General features: G+C 43.5%; 1 protein-coding gene across 1 annotated transcript in view; it reads left to right on the top strand.

Annotated features, from left to right (window-relative positions):
• ZBTB10 (zinc finger and BTB domain containing 10) overlaps positions 1 to 2,914 on the top strand; it is a 34,041-nt gene extending 31,127 nt beyond the window's left edge. The window contains exon 5 of the mRNA XM_073330745.2: positions 1,542 to 2,914. Coding sequence (XP_073186846.1) covers positions 1,542 to 1,847 — 306 coding nt within the window. The 3' untranslated portion in view covers positions 1,848 to 2,914. The remainder of the gene's footprint in view (positions 1 to 1,541) is intronic.
• Positions 2,915 to 17,223: the final 14,309 nt, after the last annotated feature.

Here is a 17,223-nt window from a genome sequence, read left to right as displayed (position 1 = left end):
GGCTTCTTGAATTTGGCTCGCCTTTGAAAAGGCAGGAAAGACACATTCTGCTAGGCTCGTTGGACTTGGCTGCTTCTTGAGTCAGGGAAGGGAAAATGGCAGTACACTATAGAGTCTGTTCATTCAAGGTTTCTAAATGAGATGTCACACTCAGTGCCCTGTGTAAACCTTCCTGATATTGTCCTCCCTCTCCTTTCTCATGTATGCTTCTGTGAGCAATGAAGCTGTTAGCAACATCAATTATTTAAAGTATTGTCATTGAGCATCTGAGTTAGCTGCCCCATTCATTTCAGTGGGTGCTAGTATCTCTGAGGGAAAAATCTCTGCCAACATCACTGGATCTGTTAACGTGTTAAAAGCCAACGAAGTTTATTTCAACAACCATTGCACGTAGAGCCTTAACTTTTTTAAAAATTAAAGCAAAGCAAAAATTCTGGGGAACAAGAAAGCAACAGGAAAGAGGTGCTGGTACACAGTACTGCTGCCTACTGCCTCAGTCTGAGCTCAGAGTAAAAAAGAACACGTTGTATTAGTAATATATACCAAGTTATAACTGTTCTGTGGTAGTGTAGTTTCAGTACCACTCGAGACTTTAACTGCAGTGAGCAGCTGTTTCTATTAGTAAGTAAATTTTCATTTGAGGAATGGGTTTTGTTGCACTAGGTATGGGACAATATCCGAGTGAGTCTGAACTATGAAAATCTGTTGCTTCTGAGAACTATACTGATTCTACGCATGCGTAGAATCACTAATCATCTGCATGGATTTTTATTTTTTCATCATCCTTCATTGCCTTAAACTGAGTACCAGTTTCATTCTTGTCTACAGAGGAAACTTTTTCAGTATAATCTGAGAATTTAAACAGTTACACCAGTATAACCTCCTGTGAGCACACTTGTATTCCAATATAAGACTGACTTTTTACTGTTTACATTGTGTTGCGTAGGAAGGCATTTAAGCTAAACAAAAAACATTCTTCTTATAAAAAGAAAAGGAGTACTTGTGGCACCTTAGAGACTAACCAATTTATTTGAGCATAAGCTTTTGTGAGCTACAGCTCACTTCATCGGATGCATACCGTGGAAACTCCAGCAGACTTTATATACACACAGAGAATATGAAACAATACCTCCTCCCACCCCACTGTCCTGCTGGTAATAGCTTATCTAAAGTGATCATCAGGTTGGGCCATTTCCAGCACAAATCCAGGTTTTCTCACCAGGTAGAGGGTCTTTTTTTCCCAAGTGTCTATACAAAACTCTATACAGCAGTGAAACTGACAAAAATCATGCCAGTCTGATCCAAGCCAGCTGCTTAATCTGTAGGCAGGCAACAGTTAAGGCAGTGAAAATATTGCCTTTCAACCTTCAGAGGCCCTTTTGTCTCCCCTCTCAGCCTTTGGCTAGCAAAGTTTGTATCAAAAACTCTTTTGATGACCTCAAAACATGAACTGACCTCAAACAATTCATGCAAATTCAGCAGTTTTTTCGAAATATTGCAAATGTGATTTTCTTCTAAATAACATTTCTCTTCCTGTTCAGGTGCATAAAAAGGATAAAAAGTACAAGTGTATGGTGTGTAAGAAGATCTTCATGCTAGCAGCCAGTGTTGGAATAAGACATGGATCTCGACGCTACGGAGTGTGTGTAGACTGTGCAGATAAATCTCAACCAGGAGGGCAAGAGGGAGTTGACCAGGTGCAGGACACAGACTTCCCTAGGGATGAAGAGTATGAGGAAAATGAAGTCGGAGAAGCCGATGAAGAGTTAGTTGATGATGTAGAAGAACAGAATGACCAGTCTCGATGGGATGAATCTGGGGAAGTCTGTATGCCTTTAGATGACTGAGGGTGTACTGCTTAAGGATGCTGCAGTTGGACACTGTGGATTGACAATTTGAGTTCTTGGACTGAAGGCTTGCAAAATATGGTACAGGCTGGATGGTAGTTATGTTGCTGTGAAAACTGTAGGGTCAAAGCCTTATAGCAAAAAAGGATTATTAAATTTTTTATGATATTTGCACAGGACTGTACAGCATACAACCATTTGGTTGAATTATACAGAGTCCTCACATCTAGTCAGTTATCAAAAGAAAATGTATTTTTTATTATTTATAGGATATAGCTACTTGGGTCCTATTCAAACATGGTAACTGTACTTATTATGTTACGCATTCATGTATCCTTCAACATGAATGAAGAAAATTACAATCTTGTTATGGAAATACATGACAGCTTCCCCAAATCCAATCATAGTTTCAGTGAACCAGTGAGGCTAATTTGGGCTAGTGGCTCTTATTTCCAAAAATAGGGCTTTGCCACACCACTCTTGCCTCCCCCTTACCCTTAATGGTCTAAACTCCTCAGTAACTTAAATATGCAGTATAGGTAATATCAACATGCTAATGAAATTGACTTATATTGGTTGGCTTTAAGCCAGCCTGTGGTGTAGGTGACAAGCGCTGGAGAAGATAGTATTGGCATTAATTTACTGACTTGATTTCTTGACAATTTTGAATTTGCAAGAAAGCTATTTCTCTTTCAACAAATGCAGAATAATCACACAAGGAAAAAATGATTAATAATACTGGGAAGATTGTGATTCAAGTATGAGTAACTTTTTCCTTGTGACTTAAAAAATTTTACTATATTAAATGCTTGCTGCCTGTTTTAGGTATCTTTTTGTTGGCAGCATTCCCTGTTGACCATCTTTTTTCCTCCAGTGTATACCTCAGTCCAACACAAAGCTTAAAGTATCCCCAAAATGGAGAAAGTGTGTCATAGAAATATTATGACATCTGACTTTGTTAATTTACGATTAATGTCTGCTTTTGGCTAGTTTTGTTATGCAGTATGAATTTAGACACTAGCTGTTGTGTCCATTGTTATTCATTAAAATGAACACAAATGATCTAATTTTTTTAATTCTTTTGTATTTTTCTGGGGTGTTTCTAGTGTTTAATGTTAAATTATGTTTAACTTGGCGGCTTAATTTGATCGAACGTTTTTAAAAAACAAAACCAAACCAAAAGCAAAGTGATATTCATTTGAGTTCACCATTTAGAATGCTCCACTCCCCACACTCTTTACTTCAGTTTTTGAGGAGGCATTGAAACTTGAATTTTTGTAGCCATGGACTTTTTTTCTAAACTTGTGATACTGTACCAATGATTTCAGGCTCCTTTCTGAGGGAGGGGAGGGTATTGCACCTTTAGGTTAAACTCCTTCGCTTCATCTAGCCTAATGAATTAGCTGATCATTGGACACTGCATTTGATGTAATACTATGTCACAATGAATAAATATGCACAGCATTTATCATAACACATAGCTAGGCCAGTGTGACTGTACTGTATTAAAAAATTGAGGGTCCCCATATTTTCAGCTTTTGTTTTAATTTTAAAATAAGTATATTTTCCTATTTTATATCAGGTAACTAAATTATGCTAGTTGTGTGGAAAACTTGGAACTATGCTTTGATGGACAGAATCTTAATGGTGCTCCATCTGATCAAAGTTGGTATGTATTTAAAGAGACAAGCTTTACTGTTGTCCGTTTATTTCAGTAGAACAGTGATTTAATGTTAGACATTGTTTCTGCTGGAGGAAACTGAGATAAGTTGAACTACAGTTATATGCGTATTAAAATGCATTTTTTTAATCATCCAGTTGTTTCATGGGTAGTTTCCACAGCACTATAAACCTGACAGATGACTAGTTTTTGTGTTTTGCTTTTTTTAAACTGAAGAATACATCTTATTCTCATTGTTCTAGACTGAAATGTGTAATTCTGGTGGGGTCCAAAGTAGAAATTAGTTGGGCAAAGATCCTATGAAAAAGTATTTTAAACGTTAAAAGTAATGTTCTGCTTTGTGAATATGTAAGTATAGCATAAAGATTTTTTCCATCCCATTTATCCCCTTAAAACCATAGTTTACAATTGGTAGATCTGTCTGTGTGTGTGTGTGTGTGTGTGTATATATATATATATATATATACACACATACATACATATACATATATACACACACATATATATGAAATTCACCTAAATCTGCTTTATTAGAATACAGCTCACTTAATGCTTAGAAACTGGACCTGGCTTTACATTCTTAATGTATTTTACTTTTTTCTCAAGGTATGAACTTATTCTCTTGAAACTGAATCTCCTTTTACTACTTAAATCATTTATGTATATCTGGTAAATTATGACCAAATTTGTTGTTAGATTGCATACAGTAAATTGAAATATACACTTGGTACACTACAGAATTGTTGTGCTTTTGTTCTGGTTATATTTTGAAAAACAGGGTTTAATATAGATTGAGTGTAACTTATAAATATTCAAACATTCTTATAATTGACTGGCCTTAGACTCTTCTGTTGTATTGTGACAATCTCTATGTGGTTAGTAACATTTACTGTTTGGTGTCAGAAATTGTTTTCTTACTGTAACACGAGACGATCTTAGTCATCTGGTGTGAAATAGGTAAGTACAGGAGATGCGCTTGTTCAGAACATGGTTTATAACCTGAGTACTCTGAGTTGGTTGTCGCTCAATATTTTTCATTTTAAATAAAGTAATTGGGGGCTGTGATTTAGTAGAACGGTGAATAGAAAAGTGACACAGTGGATTTGTTTAGCTACCTTTTTATATATCCTGAAGAAGAAGAAAAAGACACAAACCTTTCCTTTTGCAGGCTGTCTGTAGTACAGAATGGGTTTTTTATTTTGCAAAGCTGTGATGCCTGCTCTTTAGAAACTCATGTAAGGCATTTCTTTTTAGGCACTTGTTCATGAGGCCGGGTGATAACATCCATAGGATGCAGACACATGATTTTGATTAATAATTTCATTCTCCTTATCAAACTTTTAGCTACAGCTAAAATAGATTAAAACTTGTCATAAATTGCACACACACATTAATAGCATACAGTACCCAAGGAGCATCTTCCCATTGTAATGTTAAAGGTATGAAACACAAAGATGGACTCTTTTCCATCACACAAGAAATTCACAGTTAAGAATCTGTTGTAAGAGTTAATCTATCATTTTTTTCTTAAGTGAAATTAGTTTGTGTCTGAGTTCTGAGACTGATACACATGATCCTTAATAGATACAGTACAGGCAGCGGGAATTGAAAATATCAGTCACAATAGTAAAAAAAACTTTTTTGCATCTATAAATGGATACCATACATATCAGCTCTGTTTTTACAGCTTGATATTACCAGAACCTTTTATTTCCATTTTGAGGGGAATGGGTACCAGCCGATAACTTTTTCTTTAAGTCCTGGACACCAGCCTCCAATAAACTTCTGGTCTCCCAACAACTGACGTAGCTCTGACCATCTGAGAAAAGCTTTGTTAATTATTTGACATTAGCTTTAAATTGGTAAGATTTTAGTAGAGCTCTCATTAATAAAGTAGAGACGGCTTGTTTTTTTTTCGCTTGTCTTTCAGATTCTTAATTCTGTTCAGCCAGAGTTGGGGAAGGTGCTTACTACTTAATATGCATCCAAAGAACTGGTGTTGAGTCACTTCTTGCTTCTCTAAGATTCCTTCCTCAACAACTCAGCTTGGGGAACATTTTGATGGAAGAACTGCCTCCAAAAGAATGAGAGAACAGATACTTGGCACTTCTAAAATGCCTGTCATCTAAGGTTCTTAAAATTCTTTGGAAACATAAAGAAAAGCTTCTGCACCTGTGCTTAGACTCTGCATAAGTAATCTAGATAACCAAATGTGTGACCAACCTGCTTAACCTGTAATCAGAAGTCTTCTATTTACAGATGGATGAAGGTTGTTGTCTATATGACAGCTAGGTAATTTCCCTCCCTTCCGCACAACACAAGTGTATTCCACTAGAGATCTGACTGCATCCTGGGAAGAGCCCATACATCTACCAGGGCTTGCAGATCTGCAATGTAGACATCCCTTCATACATTCTTGCTGCTACAACAAAACATTTGTCTGTACATTTAGCTTATCTTTAGGAGGTGGAATTTGTGTGCAGTGATTTGATAGTAATAAGATCTATCATAGGTGTTTTGGGAGTTCAATTCAGACTGACTCGGAGTGATAAGAGGAAAATATACTTGCTAATTGCCAGTTTTTCATCACGTCTCTAATTGGGCCGGTCTAGGTCTAGGCTAGGTGTGCTAGCGAAGGTGGACAATGAGGAAAAGGCATTTCAAAAACACAAAGGGGAGGTGGTTTCTGGTCTCTGTGACCTCTGCGCTGTGGACTTTACAATTGTGACCAAAGCAGTCACAATCACAAGGAATGGGACAGCTGCCGGAGGACTGTTTGGGCTGACACAGGTCATGCAGTATCTACACTCTCACTTCATTGACTTCAGTAGGTCGACCATGGATCTACGCTGTTCAGGGAGTTGTGTGTGTGTGTGTGGGGGGGGGGGGGGTTGCCTCGTAAGAGGGTACTTGCATCAGTCCAAGACAAATCTAAGCAAAATCTGGAGGGCAGATCATGCACAAATAGGTTGACGTAAGGTGATTAATGTCAACCTAACTGTAGTGTAGATACTGCATGACCTGCAGCCCAAACAGTCCTCCGGCAGCTGTCCCATTCCTTGTGATTGTGACTGCTTTGGTCACAATTGTAAAGTCCACAGCGCAGAGGTCACAGAGACCAGAAACCACCTCCCCTTTGTGTTTTTGAAATGCCTTTTCCTCATTGTCCACCTTGGCTAGCACACCTAGCAGCTTACCCTTGTTGTAGGCAAGTGCTCAACAACTATGCCAGCTTCATGTACTCCTGCCTGGAGAACATAGGAGGAATTGGATCTCCTGGGGTTGTGGGGCAAAGAGGATTAGCTGTAGAAATGTGGACATCCACAAGCAGATTGCACAGGGGAAGAAGGAAAGGGGATATGGTGGGATCAGCAGCAGTGCTGCCTGAAAGCAGCGGAACTTAGCCGGGGATACCACAAGGTCAGGAAGACCACCAATAGATCTAGTGCTGCCCTGCAGATCTCTTTTGCAACTAACTTCATGTCATATGTGATGGAGACCCCATCAGTGCCCCAACTGACAAGCCCAAGACACCCCTGCTGTGAATGGGGGCAGAAGGGGGATGTAGCCGGGAATTCCATGCTGCCAGTCAAGATCTATTTGAGACTTTGCCACAGTCTCGCCAGTCCCGCCAGACAAGCGCAGATGAGCCTAATGAAGGGGAAGGGAACTTGGGTAAGTATGTGCATGCAGTTTTTTCTTACAATATTTAAATTTAAAGATGATGCCCATCCTGTCCCCGAATTAACAAGAAACAGGTGTAAACTTTTCATGATTTTACATGCTTGAGAGGGGAGAGAGAGAGAGGTATAGAAGAGGTAGATTTGGCATCTGCTTTTCATTCCCCTGTTGGGTTGTGGGGAGGGAGGCACGTGGAGCACTTTAACATACATTGGGACGTCCCTCTTATCCTCCTGAAAGATACTCTGCAATCCCTTACTCCGGGGGGGATTTTGCACCAATCATTTAAAATTCTGTGCACAATATTTTAAAATTCTGCATATTTTATTTGTCAAAATAACAATATAATCATGTCAGTTTCAATTATTTTGGTAACTTTTCAAAATACCTGCAGATATGTCTGTAACAATACAGACAACAAAAAAAGATTCAAGAAATGGTTTTTGACAGATTTCTTTCTAAGCATATTAGTACAGAACTTTGAGTAATTCATTCAAACTACAGTACAGAACCATATTTCCTGCACCCCTCAGAAGCAGTGCAAAGGCTTACGGGAGTCAGGGGTAATAGAGGAGCTGAGCGAGAGTGAAGTAATTGCTGGGAAGGAGCCTGGGAGTGAACCTGGAGGACTGGGTGTGGGTGGGGATAGTATGGAACAGGAGCTTGGGGGGGACAGGACAGGTGGAGGGGAGGGATTGTTAGGGAGCCTCCCCCATGTAGACCCTGGCTGACTCCTAGACTCTCCCAATTATTCAGGCACATCTGCTCCCATCCCCATGTCTCCCTACACCCCACACTCAGCTGCAACCTACCCCTCATCCACATCTGCAGGACACATGAATTCAGCATGTGCTCAGTGGTGCACAATTCCTCCAGGCATAAATCCTCTCTCAAGAGTTTCGAGGGATGACTTTATTCTTTCTTCCTCCACAATAGGACACTTTCCCATGCCATTCTGTGGTGAGTTCGGCTGGCACCATTCCTGTAAACAAATTAGTGATATACAGGCCCAGGCAGCTTTAGGTTGCTGGTAGCAGCTGTATTCTCTGTGACTTTATGATCCTTAGGGAAGAGAGAGATCAGCTAAAATCCCCACTGCCTGTGAAAATAATGCCAGTATTCAGGGCCATTGCCCTATATTCTTTCCCATGGAACAGGAAGTGAAATTGTATAGCTTTGTGCAACCAAAAATCTTTCTACCCTTGCCACTGGTGGGCCACACTCACCATGGTTGGAGATGGAGGGCAATGCTGAGCCAAGGCGCACCAAAGCTGAAGTGTCAATAAGCTTTTTTTATTAGAAGTGCCTATGGGAATAAGGAAAGGGTATCTTGAAATGTATCTTACCTTTTCCATTGGGATTGTAAATCCAGTGGCATGTCTGTCTGTTTTTATCAGCAGCCCCTGGGATGCCTGTCTTGTGCCTCCTTGACATCCACAGAACATCTAACCCTGATGAGGATGAGAAAGAGGACTAGGCAGGACATGTTCTGTGAGATCCTGCATGCCAGTGTTGCACTGGACCATGAACAAAAGGTTTGAAGGGCTAATATGACCAACAGCATGGATAAGGAAAGAGGACAGGAAAAAGGCCCAAGAGTCCCAGGAGAGGGAAATGCACCACTTTCTCAGACAGCAAACCCAAATGCTGCAAACCTTGGTTGGGTCCAAAACCCCCAAACTCTTGACCCTTTGCAGTCCTTGGAGAACTCCATAATTGCTGCTTACTACACCCCTGTAATATTCCTAGTGGCATCGTGGGCTGCATTCTTAGCTTGAGCACTCCATGCTGGGAGACAGGAAGGAAAACCAGTTTCACATACACTGACCTGTGTGTACCACAGTTGGTGCATATGTAGCCACAACAGACTACTTTTGTGCACTCAAATCGACATAAATGTTTGTTCCCCTTCCAGTTTTAAAATTTCACCCTGTTAATTTATTAAACTAGAATAATATTGCCTATGGTTATTTTGCATATTGTTTTTCTGCACTGTTTTTGCCAGTCAAAGTTCTATTTTTGGAGACTCAAATAATCATTATTAGTTCAGAACAAATATTGCAGAATGCATGCATAAGGAAAGAGGACAGGAAAAAGGTCGCATGATCCAGTGCTTTGCATGAACATGGAAAAGTATCCTTTTCTGTTGATGTACTCTGTGGCAAGATGAGTTGGTTCCAAAAGAGGGATGTGCATGCTTATCTATTGCCCCACTGCCGTTCAGGAACCCCATTATTGCAAATCCATCTGCTATTCTTGCATGTTGCTGAGAGTCACAGTCCTGCGTAGCCCTATGCGCTCGCATGACAACACTGCTCTCGTTCTGCTGTCCTTGTGCTGGAGGGCTAGGGCAACCTGGGCACACAGATGGAGGAATGTGGCTTCTTGCATCCAAAAGTTCTGCAGCTGCTTCTCGTTCTAAATCTGCATTGCAATGCAAGCCCACCAATCCATGCTACTTTCTTGGGCCCAGAAGCAGCAATGCACCATCTGCAGCTGCTCTGGGAATGCCCTCAAAAGTCCTTAAACTGTTTTTTTGCTATATTCCTTGGCAGACTGTCCTTGAAGAAATTGTCATGTCCCCCATGGTTGCATTATTTTTATGAACGTTGCAAATACAGGACACATGATCTTCCTGCATTTGCAGACCTGCAGGAAAATACTGCAGGCTCTGTCAGAGATAGTGGAGATGGAAAAGTGCTGCATGGGTTTGTGGAATTTTTTTCAAAGATGCATGAAAATTATGGGATATGGATGGCTTTATGGGATGGAGAAAGTTGCATGCTGGGAACTTGATGCCTAGGTTCCAGAGATCTCTGGGCAACTCATTTTTATCCAACACATTCCAAGAACTTCCCAAAAAGAATTGCACCAGATAATGGTATGTGGCACACTGGGTATCTACCCCTGGTGCACAGCTCTTCTGCATAGACACAAGTACTCCTGTTGTGTGCCCAGCACCAGTGCAAGCAGCCAGGTCTGTATGTGCCCAAGTGATCTACAAACTTTGATCGCTGTATGCTAATGTTATTTGCATTGACCATGGTTTGTAGAGTAGATATGGCTTCTATTACCCCTGACGGTGGCTTAGTAGTAAAGATGTCCTATAGTTGAGGTTTTAAGAAATCTTTTAACCAGAATCTTAAAACTGCTAAAGTAGTTAAGCTTATGGGTCTGTCCTACCTTGTTATGGTAAGGGGCAACTATTCTTCCATGTTGGTCAGCAAAACAGGTTTCCCATCTTACCTAAAAATTTTCTAGCGTGGTGCCTAGGGACCTCCAAACAGGGTGTTAAGGCCTCATGGTATTGAACACTGTGCAAACAAATTGCATTTCTCATTTTGCAAGAATAGTCAGTTTTTGGTTCATCATTTTACTTTATTTTTAAAAGGCTTGGGAAGTTTGACTTTGGAAATCTGACAAGAAATAAATATGGGATAAACTGCTTATCTTCTCTGAGAACTTTCTGGTGCCAAGAGGAAATGAAGAAAATAGAACCTGATATAGATCAACCATTGGAGGCAGTAATGGTATGGTGAAAAAGCAGCTGGATTTGTGGAATATTTGAATGCATCCGATGAAGTGAGCTGTAGCTCACAAAAGCTTATGCTCAAATAAATTGGTTAGTCTCTAAGGTGCCACAAGTACTCCTTTTCTTTTTGCGAATACAGACTAACACGGCTGCTACTCTGAAACCTGGAATATTTGAATACCTCTTGTGATGAAGACCTCTTTTTGTGTTAGATGCTCTCCTCTTGAATATATTGGCCAGTTTACTGTGTTTAAGTCTAACAACTCTGTGCTACCACTCTGGTGGAAAACCCAAGAAATCTACTACATTTATTGAATCCCTGGGAGGTGGGCTCAAATTTTGTTGAAGTGCAGTGCCAATTATGTTGTCAGTTACTATGTATCTTAGTCTCATAGGCGTTCTATTAGCTAGTTTAAAAAAATCCAACACTTTTTTTTTTTCCTTTACTACATGGTAATTTATTTTTATTGCCTCCTTTTTTAACAAGATTATATGCTATTTGGGACTGAGACAATCTTCTGTACATTTGGTGCTACAGAAAACTTGATCAAGATTAGATATCAATGTACTGAATAAAAATAGTTGAGTTTGGCTGTAGTATACAGAATTTTATTTACAAACCTGTGTCTTTGTAATAAAGGCAATAGGAGTTCGACAGAAGTCTGGGGTCCTGGTAACTCCAAGGTAGAAAAAAAACTTGGCACCCATGTGAAGAGAGTACTTCTAAAGACCTCAGTAGCACTCTTAGATAGGGCCAAGCAGAGAATATTAAAAACTTAGTTTTATATGTGGGAAAGTAGTAGCAAAACAAACCCTTCTAATATACTTTTTACTGACATCAAGCAAGGAGTTTCATGCAGGTTGGAGAATAAAATGTACAGTAGTGAGTAACCAAATTAACTTCATTTTAGGTACATTGTATTTTTAATTTATAGCAATTTGAACCCAATATTTGCTTGGCATTAGCTGAAAATCTTAATGAAAGCGATGTGAAACATTTTTCCTGTTATGAATTGGGTTTGTATTTGTCAAAATTCAAGCAGCAAACAATCCCTAGCACACTTGTAGAATAAAAATATAAAACTTCAAGGTTCATAACATTAGTATATGCCTTCATTTCTTTTTCACTATTAGAATGTGGATGCTCTCAAGTTAGGCAAGACAGACTCCTCCCCCCTCCCCCTTGATGTGTGTAAGATCGTTTAGGACATACACCACTAGTATACAATCCTCAGTCCCAAATACTTTTTAAAAATAAAATTAACTGATGATCTGGCTTTCTATGATGCTACTTAATAGGAATTTACTATGTTTATAAATGAAGTTGGAAGTATACTTTTTTTCAAGTAAAAATTCTAAATGCAGATGTCTGTTAATGCAGCACTGAGTTAGGAATTTAGATCCACAGGTCATCTAACAGTTGATTTTTTTTTTTTTTTTTTTAAGGTTTGCTCTGTGCTTTAAACATGAGTTAAGTGCCACATAGTATTCATGCTGTTAAATGTTGTCGCTGCTAATTATTTGTATTGCTCTAGCACCAGTCATGGATGAGGACCCCATTGTGCTAGGTGCTGTACAAACACAGAACAGACTGATCCTGCCCCAAAGAACTTAGTCTTAAGCTTGCTAGCTAATGCCAAGCAAATATTGGCTGAAAATAAGAGAGATGCAGATGGGGACAACAGAGCTTGGCATGATGCACAGTGGTCTCAGCATACCAGTTACCTAATTGCTGTCAAGTTTTTTTGTAAGTATGGAAAAGGAGTTATTTAGTGAGGGATTTGAAAGATAGTGAGTTTTGCTGACATTTACTTGGAGCTCCTCCCAAACGTGTGGGAGAGAAAACACTGAATTTGAGTCTGAGAATTTAACAAGTGAGCAATGGAGGCTGGTAGCATGGACTCATCAGGAGCAGGAGCTGACATCTTGATAGTGATTGAGAGATGATGGGTAGAGTGGGGATAGGTTCTGAAGGGCCTTGGAAGTGAAGACATATAGCTTATCTTTGATGTGTTAGAGAAGGGGGGCAGAGGGGCAATGCAGAGAGGTGATGGGTGGGGGTCCAAGGGAAGGGCTAAGAAAATATTTGCAGCAGCATTCTCAATGGATATATACAGAGCAAGGTTGTATCTGTTGAGGCCAGAGATATGCATTCTTAACTGCAGTTTGGCGGAACTAATACTGCTGTAGAAACCTTAAACTTTTTTGAATGTCTCTGCCTTTTTAAAAGGACAGATCTATAACTATGTAGAGCTGAGAGTCTGATGCTTTAAACTGAAGCGGTTTTCAAATTAAAGTGCAAACATGTTTTGTTTTTCTTATGGAAACTTTTCTACTCATCTGAAAAGGGCTAAATGGATTTTGTTCAAAACTTCCAAAATGGTCTCCTTTGTTTTGAGACATAATTTAATTTACTTTGGGCCAAAAATAAATTTTTTTGAGAAAGCTGAGAGTGAACTTGACATTTCTTCCTTAATTTGAGTTGATATAGGTGATATAATACTAGATTAGTTCAACAAAGAATTTTTCCTGTTGATCTTGAATGCCAAAAGCTCACTAACTTTTAATTCTTCTTCGAGTGGTTGCTCATGTGTATTCCACAATAGGTGTGAGTGCTCGCCATGTGCACCGGTGCCGGAAGTTTTTCCCCTAGAAGTACCCATGGGGGGGAGCTCCCCCCGCGACCCCTAGAGTGGCGCCTGCCTGGTGCGGTATAAGGGGAACTGCGCGCTTCCCCCCACCCTCAGTTCCTTCTTGCTGCTAGTGAAGGTGTCAGAACTGCTCTGCTCCAGCTTCGCTGTAGCTCATCCCCAGAACTGTTCGTTCGTTCAGCGTTAGTACCTGTAGTTACTTAGCTGTTCAGTTAGTTTAGTCAGTCAGTGAGCCTGAGCCGGGGGGTGTCCCGGGGTTTAAGTCGTGTGGCTCTTGTAGGCGTTCTATGCCAAGAAGTGACCTGCATACAGACTGCTTGGGAGAAACCCATATCGGCTAAAGGTGCAAGATTTGCAAGTCGTTTAAGCTTCGAACCAAAACAGAAAGGGACATTATTAGGCTCCGGGCCATCCTGATGGAGTCGGTGCTGACCCTGAACCCGGCATCCTGCTCCGAACCGGTACCTGGCACCGCAGGGTCGGTATGCAGCGACTCTCCGGTGCCATCTACCAGTCGGCACCACTCCCCACCCATCTCAGCTATTTGCAGCGGCACCGAGGGAAGTCTGGGACAGAGGCGAGACCCATGTTGGGCAGTCCTCTTGCCCAACCGGGCCCTAGGCCTCCGACTCACATTGAGCAGAGTAGCCTAGCCCCTTCAGAACAGGCCTCTCTGAATGTCTGGATGCTGTCCACGCCTGAAGCCCTCCAGGTGGCCTGGGATGTTAAGTCCATGTCGGTGCCTGGAGCACCGCCGATGTCGGCCCTGTGCTCCAGAGGGGTGACCAGAGCTTCAGAAGCACCGTTGGCCTCCTTCTCCAGACCCCCAAGAAAGGAGTCGGTGGGACGTACGTCCTCAGCACCATGCCTGGAGTCCAACCAGGTGGTGGACCCTCTGGTGCTGGCCTCTTCGCCCCACCTGGAGGAGGCGATTGCAGCCCTGTCCCCCTCCATCCTGCAGGAGGACTTCAGGGACCACCAAGAACTCTTAGAGGGTGGCAGCAAGCCTCCACCTCCAGGCAAAGGAGATGGAGGAGCCCGCAGACTCTGTTTAACGTATTGTCCCCATTGGCACCGGGTAGGGTGGCCTTGCCTCTCCATGAAGGGGTGGCTAAGTTTTCAAATGCCCTGTGGCAGACACTGGCCTCGTTGGCCCCCATCTCTGAAAAGGCAGAACGCAACTACTTTGTACCCACTAAAGGGCATGAGTACTTGTATACCCACCCGGCGCCCAACTCCCTGGTGGTCTAGTTGGTCAACCACAGGGAACAGCGGGGTCAAAACAAAGACTCTTGGAGACTGGACTCTTTTGGAAGGAAGGTTTTATTCATCTTTGAGCTTCCGGTTACAAGAGGCAAACCATCAGGTTCTCCTGGGCCAGTACGAATTCAATCTGTGGGGCTCCGTGCCCAAGTTTGAGGACTTCATCCAGGAGCGTGATAGGAAGCAGTTCAAGGCACTAGTGGAGGAAGGGACAGCAGCTGCTGGGGTGTCCCTGCGGGCAGCCTCGGATTCTGCAGGCACGGCCACACTCTTTCAATGGCCTCTACGGCATCCATGAGACGGGTGTCACGGCTCCTGCTCTCTGGGCTGTCCAGCGAGGCGCAGGATCTCCCGTTTGACAGGAAAGCTTTGTTTGCGGAGGAAACAGATTCAAGGCTGCATGGTATGAAACACTCCCGCACAACCCTCCAGACTCTGGGCCTCTATGTCCTGGCTCCGGCAAAACTTAAGTTCAAGCAACAGCAGGCTCCTGCCCAGGCCACTCTCCTGAAGTACAAAGCTGCCCATAGGAAGCAGTGGTACTATAAGAGATGCCCTCAGAGGCACTCTCGGTCTGCCCCCCAGCCTGGGTCCTCCAAGGGCAAGCAGGCAGGGAAAAGGCGCTTTCGACGGGATGCTTGGGGGCACCCCACCCGTCCTCATCAGGGATCCATCCCCAATAAAGCTTCCCTTCTCCAACCGGTTGTGTGCTTTCCTCCCGGAACGGTTGCAGCTAACCTCGGATCGATGGGTCCTCAACACCATCTCCCGCGGTTACATCTTCCAGTTTACTTCCTCCCCGCCCAACCACCTCCCGCCCATGTCCCTCTTGGCAGACCCCTCACACGAAGCTCTGCTCAAGCAGGAGGTGGAGCAGTTCCTAGGACTAGGAGCAGTAGAGGCGGTGCCCGAGGAGTTCATAGGCAAGGGATATTACTCCCGTTATTTCCTTATCCCGAAGGCCAAGGGGAGGCTCGGGCCCATCCTGGCCCTCTGAGGTCTGAACCAGTACATTGTGAAGCTCAAGTTCCACATGGTCTCCCTGGCCTCCATCATCCTCTCCCTGGATCCCAGGGACTGGTATGCTGTCCTCGATCTACAGGATTCGTACTTCCACATCTTCAGTTTCGTGGTGGGACAGAATCATTACCAATTCACAGTCCTCCCGTTTGGCCTCTCCACTGCCCTCAGGGTGTTCATAAATGTCGGTGGTAGCGGCCTACCTCAGACTGCGGGGGGTCCAGATATTTCCCTATCTGGACGATTAGCTGGTCAAGGGCACCTCCCAGTCGCAGGTGAGGGATCATGTGATGCTCCTCCTGTCCACGTGCACCGCCTTGGGCCTGTTGGTAAACAACACCAAGTCCACGTTAGTCCCGGTCCAATGCATAGAGTTTATCGGGGCGCTCCTGGACGCAGTGTCGGCCAGGGCCTCTCTCTCGCCAGACAGATTTGAGACCCTGAAATGTCTCATCGACTCGGTCACAAGGTTCCTGATGTCAACAGCCAGCGTTTGCCTGCAACTCTTGGGTCACATGTCGGCGTGTACTTACATGGTGGGTCATGCCAGACTCGGGATGAGGCCGCTCCAGCTCTGGTTGGCCTCGAAGTTCTCCCAGGCCATGGACAGGATGGACAAGTTCCTCACCGTGCTGGACTCTGTGATCACCTCCCTACGGTGGTGGTCCGCCCCAACAACATGCTCCAAGGAGTCCCGTTCAGGGACAGGGCCCCGTCATTGGAGCTGGTGTCTGATGCATCGGACCTGGCTTGGGGGTCCCATGTTGGGAACTTTCAGACCCTAGGCCTGTGGTAGGCTCAAGACCTGACCCTACATATAAATATCAAGGAGCTCAGGGCGGTGCGGCTGGCGTGCATGGCCTTTTGCTTGCACCTGGAGGGCAAGGTAGTCACGGTCCTCATAGACAACACGGTCTCGATGTTCTATATCAACAGGCAAGGCGGGGCCCGATCCTCTGCCCTCTGCCACAAAGCCCTTAGGCTGGGGGACTTCTGTATAGCCCATGACATCCACCTGAAGACCTTCCACCTACTGGGCACCTGGAATGAGAGGGCGAATCACTTGAGCAGGGACTTTTCCTTGCAACACGAGTGGCCCCTCCACGTGGAAATGGCCCATTGGCTCTTCTGAAGGTGGGAAACTCCCCAGGTAGACCTATTCACGACTTGGCAGAACCAGCGATGCCCCCGGTTCTGCTCCGGGGGGGGCCTAAGGAGGGGCGCTATCTCAATACCTTTCTCCTGTCCTGGTCAGACTGGCTTCTCTACGCCTTTCCCTCATTCCCTCTAATCAGCAGGGTCCTGGAGAAGATAAAGACGGACAAGCGTGGCCGAGGCAGCATTCGTACGGGACCCTCATGGGCCTGGTGGTAGCTTCACCATGGCCGTTGCCGCTCCTCCCGGGCCTGCTCTCTCTCAGGACTAGGGCCGCCTCCTCCATCCCAATCTAGCGGTGCTTCATCTCATGGCATGGCTGCTCAGTGGTTAGGCGGAGAGGAAAGGACATACTCAGAATAGGTTCAGCATGTCCTCCTTGAAAGTAGATGG

The sequence above is a fragment of the Lepidochelys kempii genome, chromosome 2, assembly GCF_965140285.1.
Source record: "Lepidochelys kempii isolate rLepKem1 chromosome 2, rLepKem1.hap1, whole genome shotgun sequence".
NCBI classification, from domain to species: Eukaryota; Metazoa; Chordata; order Testudines; family Cheloniidae; genus Lepidochelys; species Lepidochelys kempii.
This window is presented reverse-complemented; position numbering and strand designations above follow the sequence as displayed.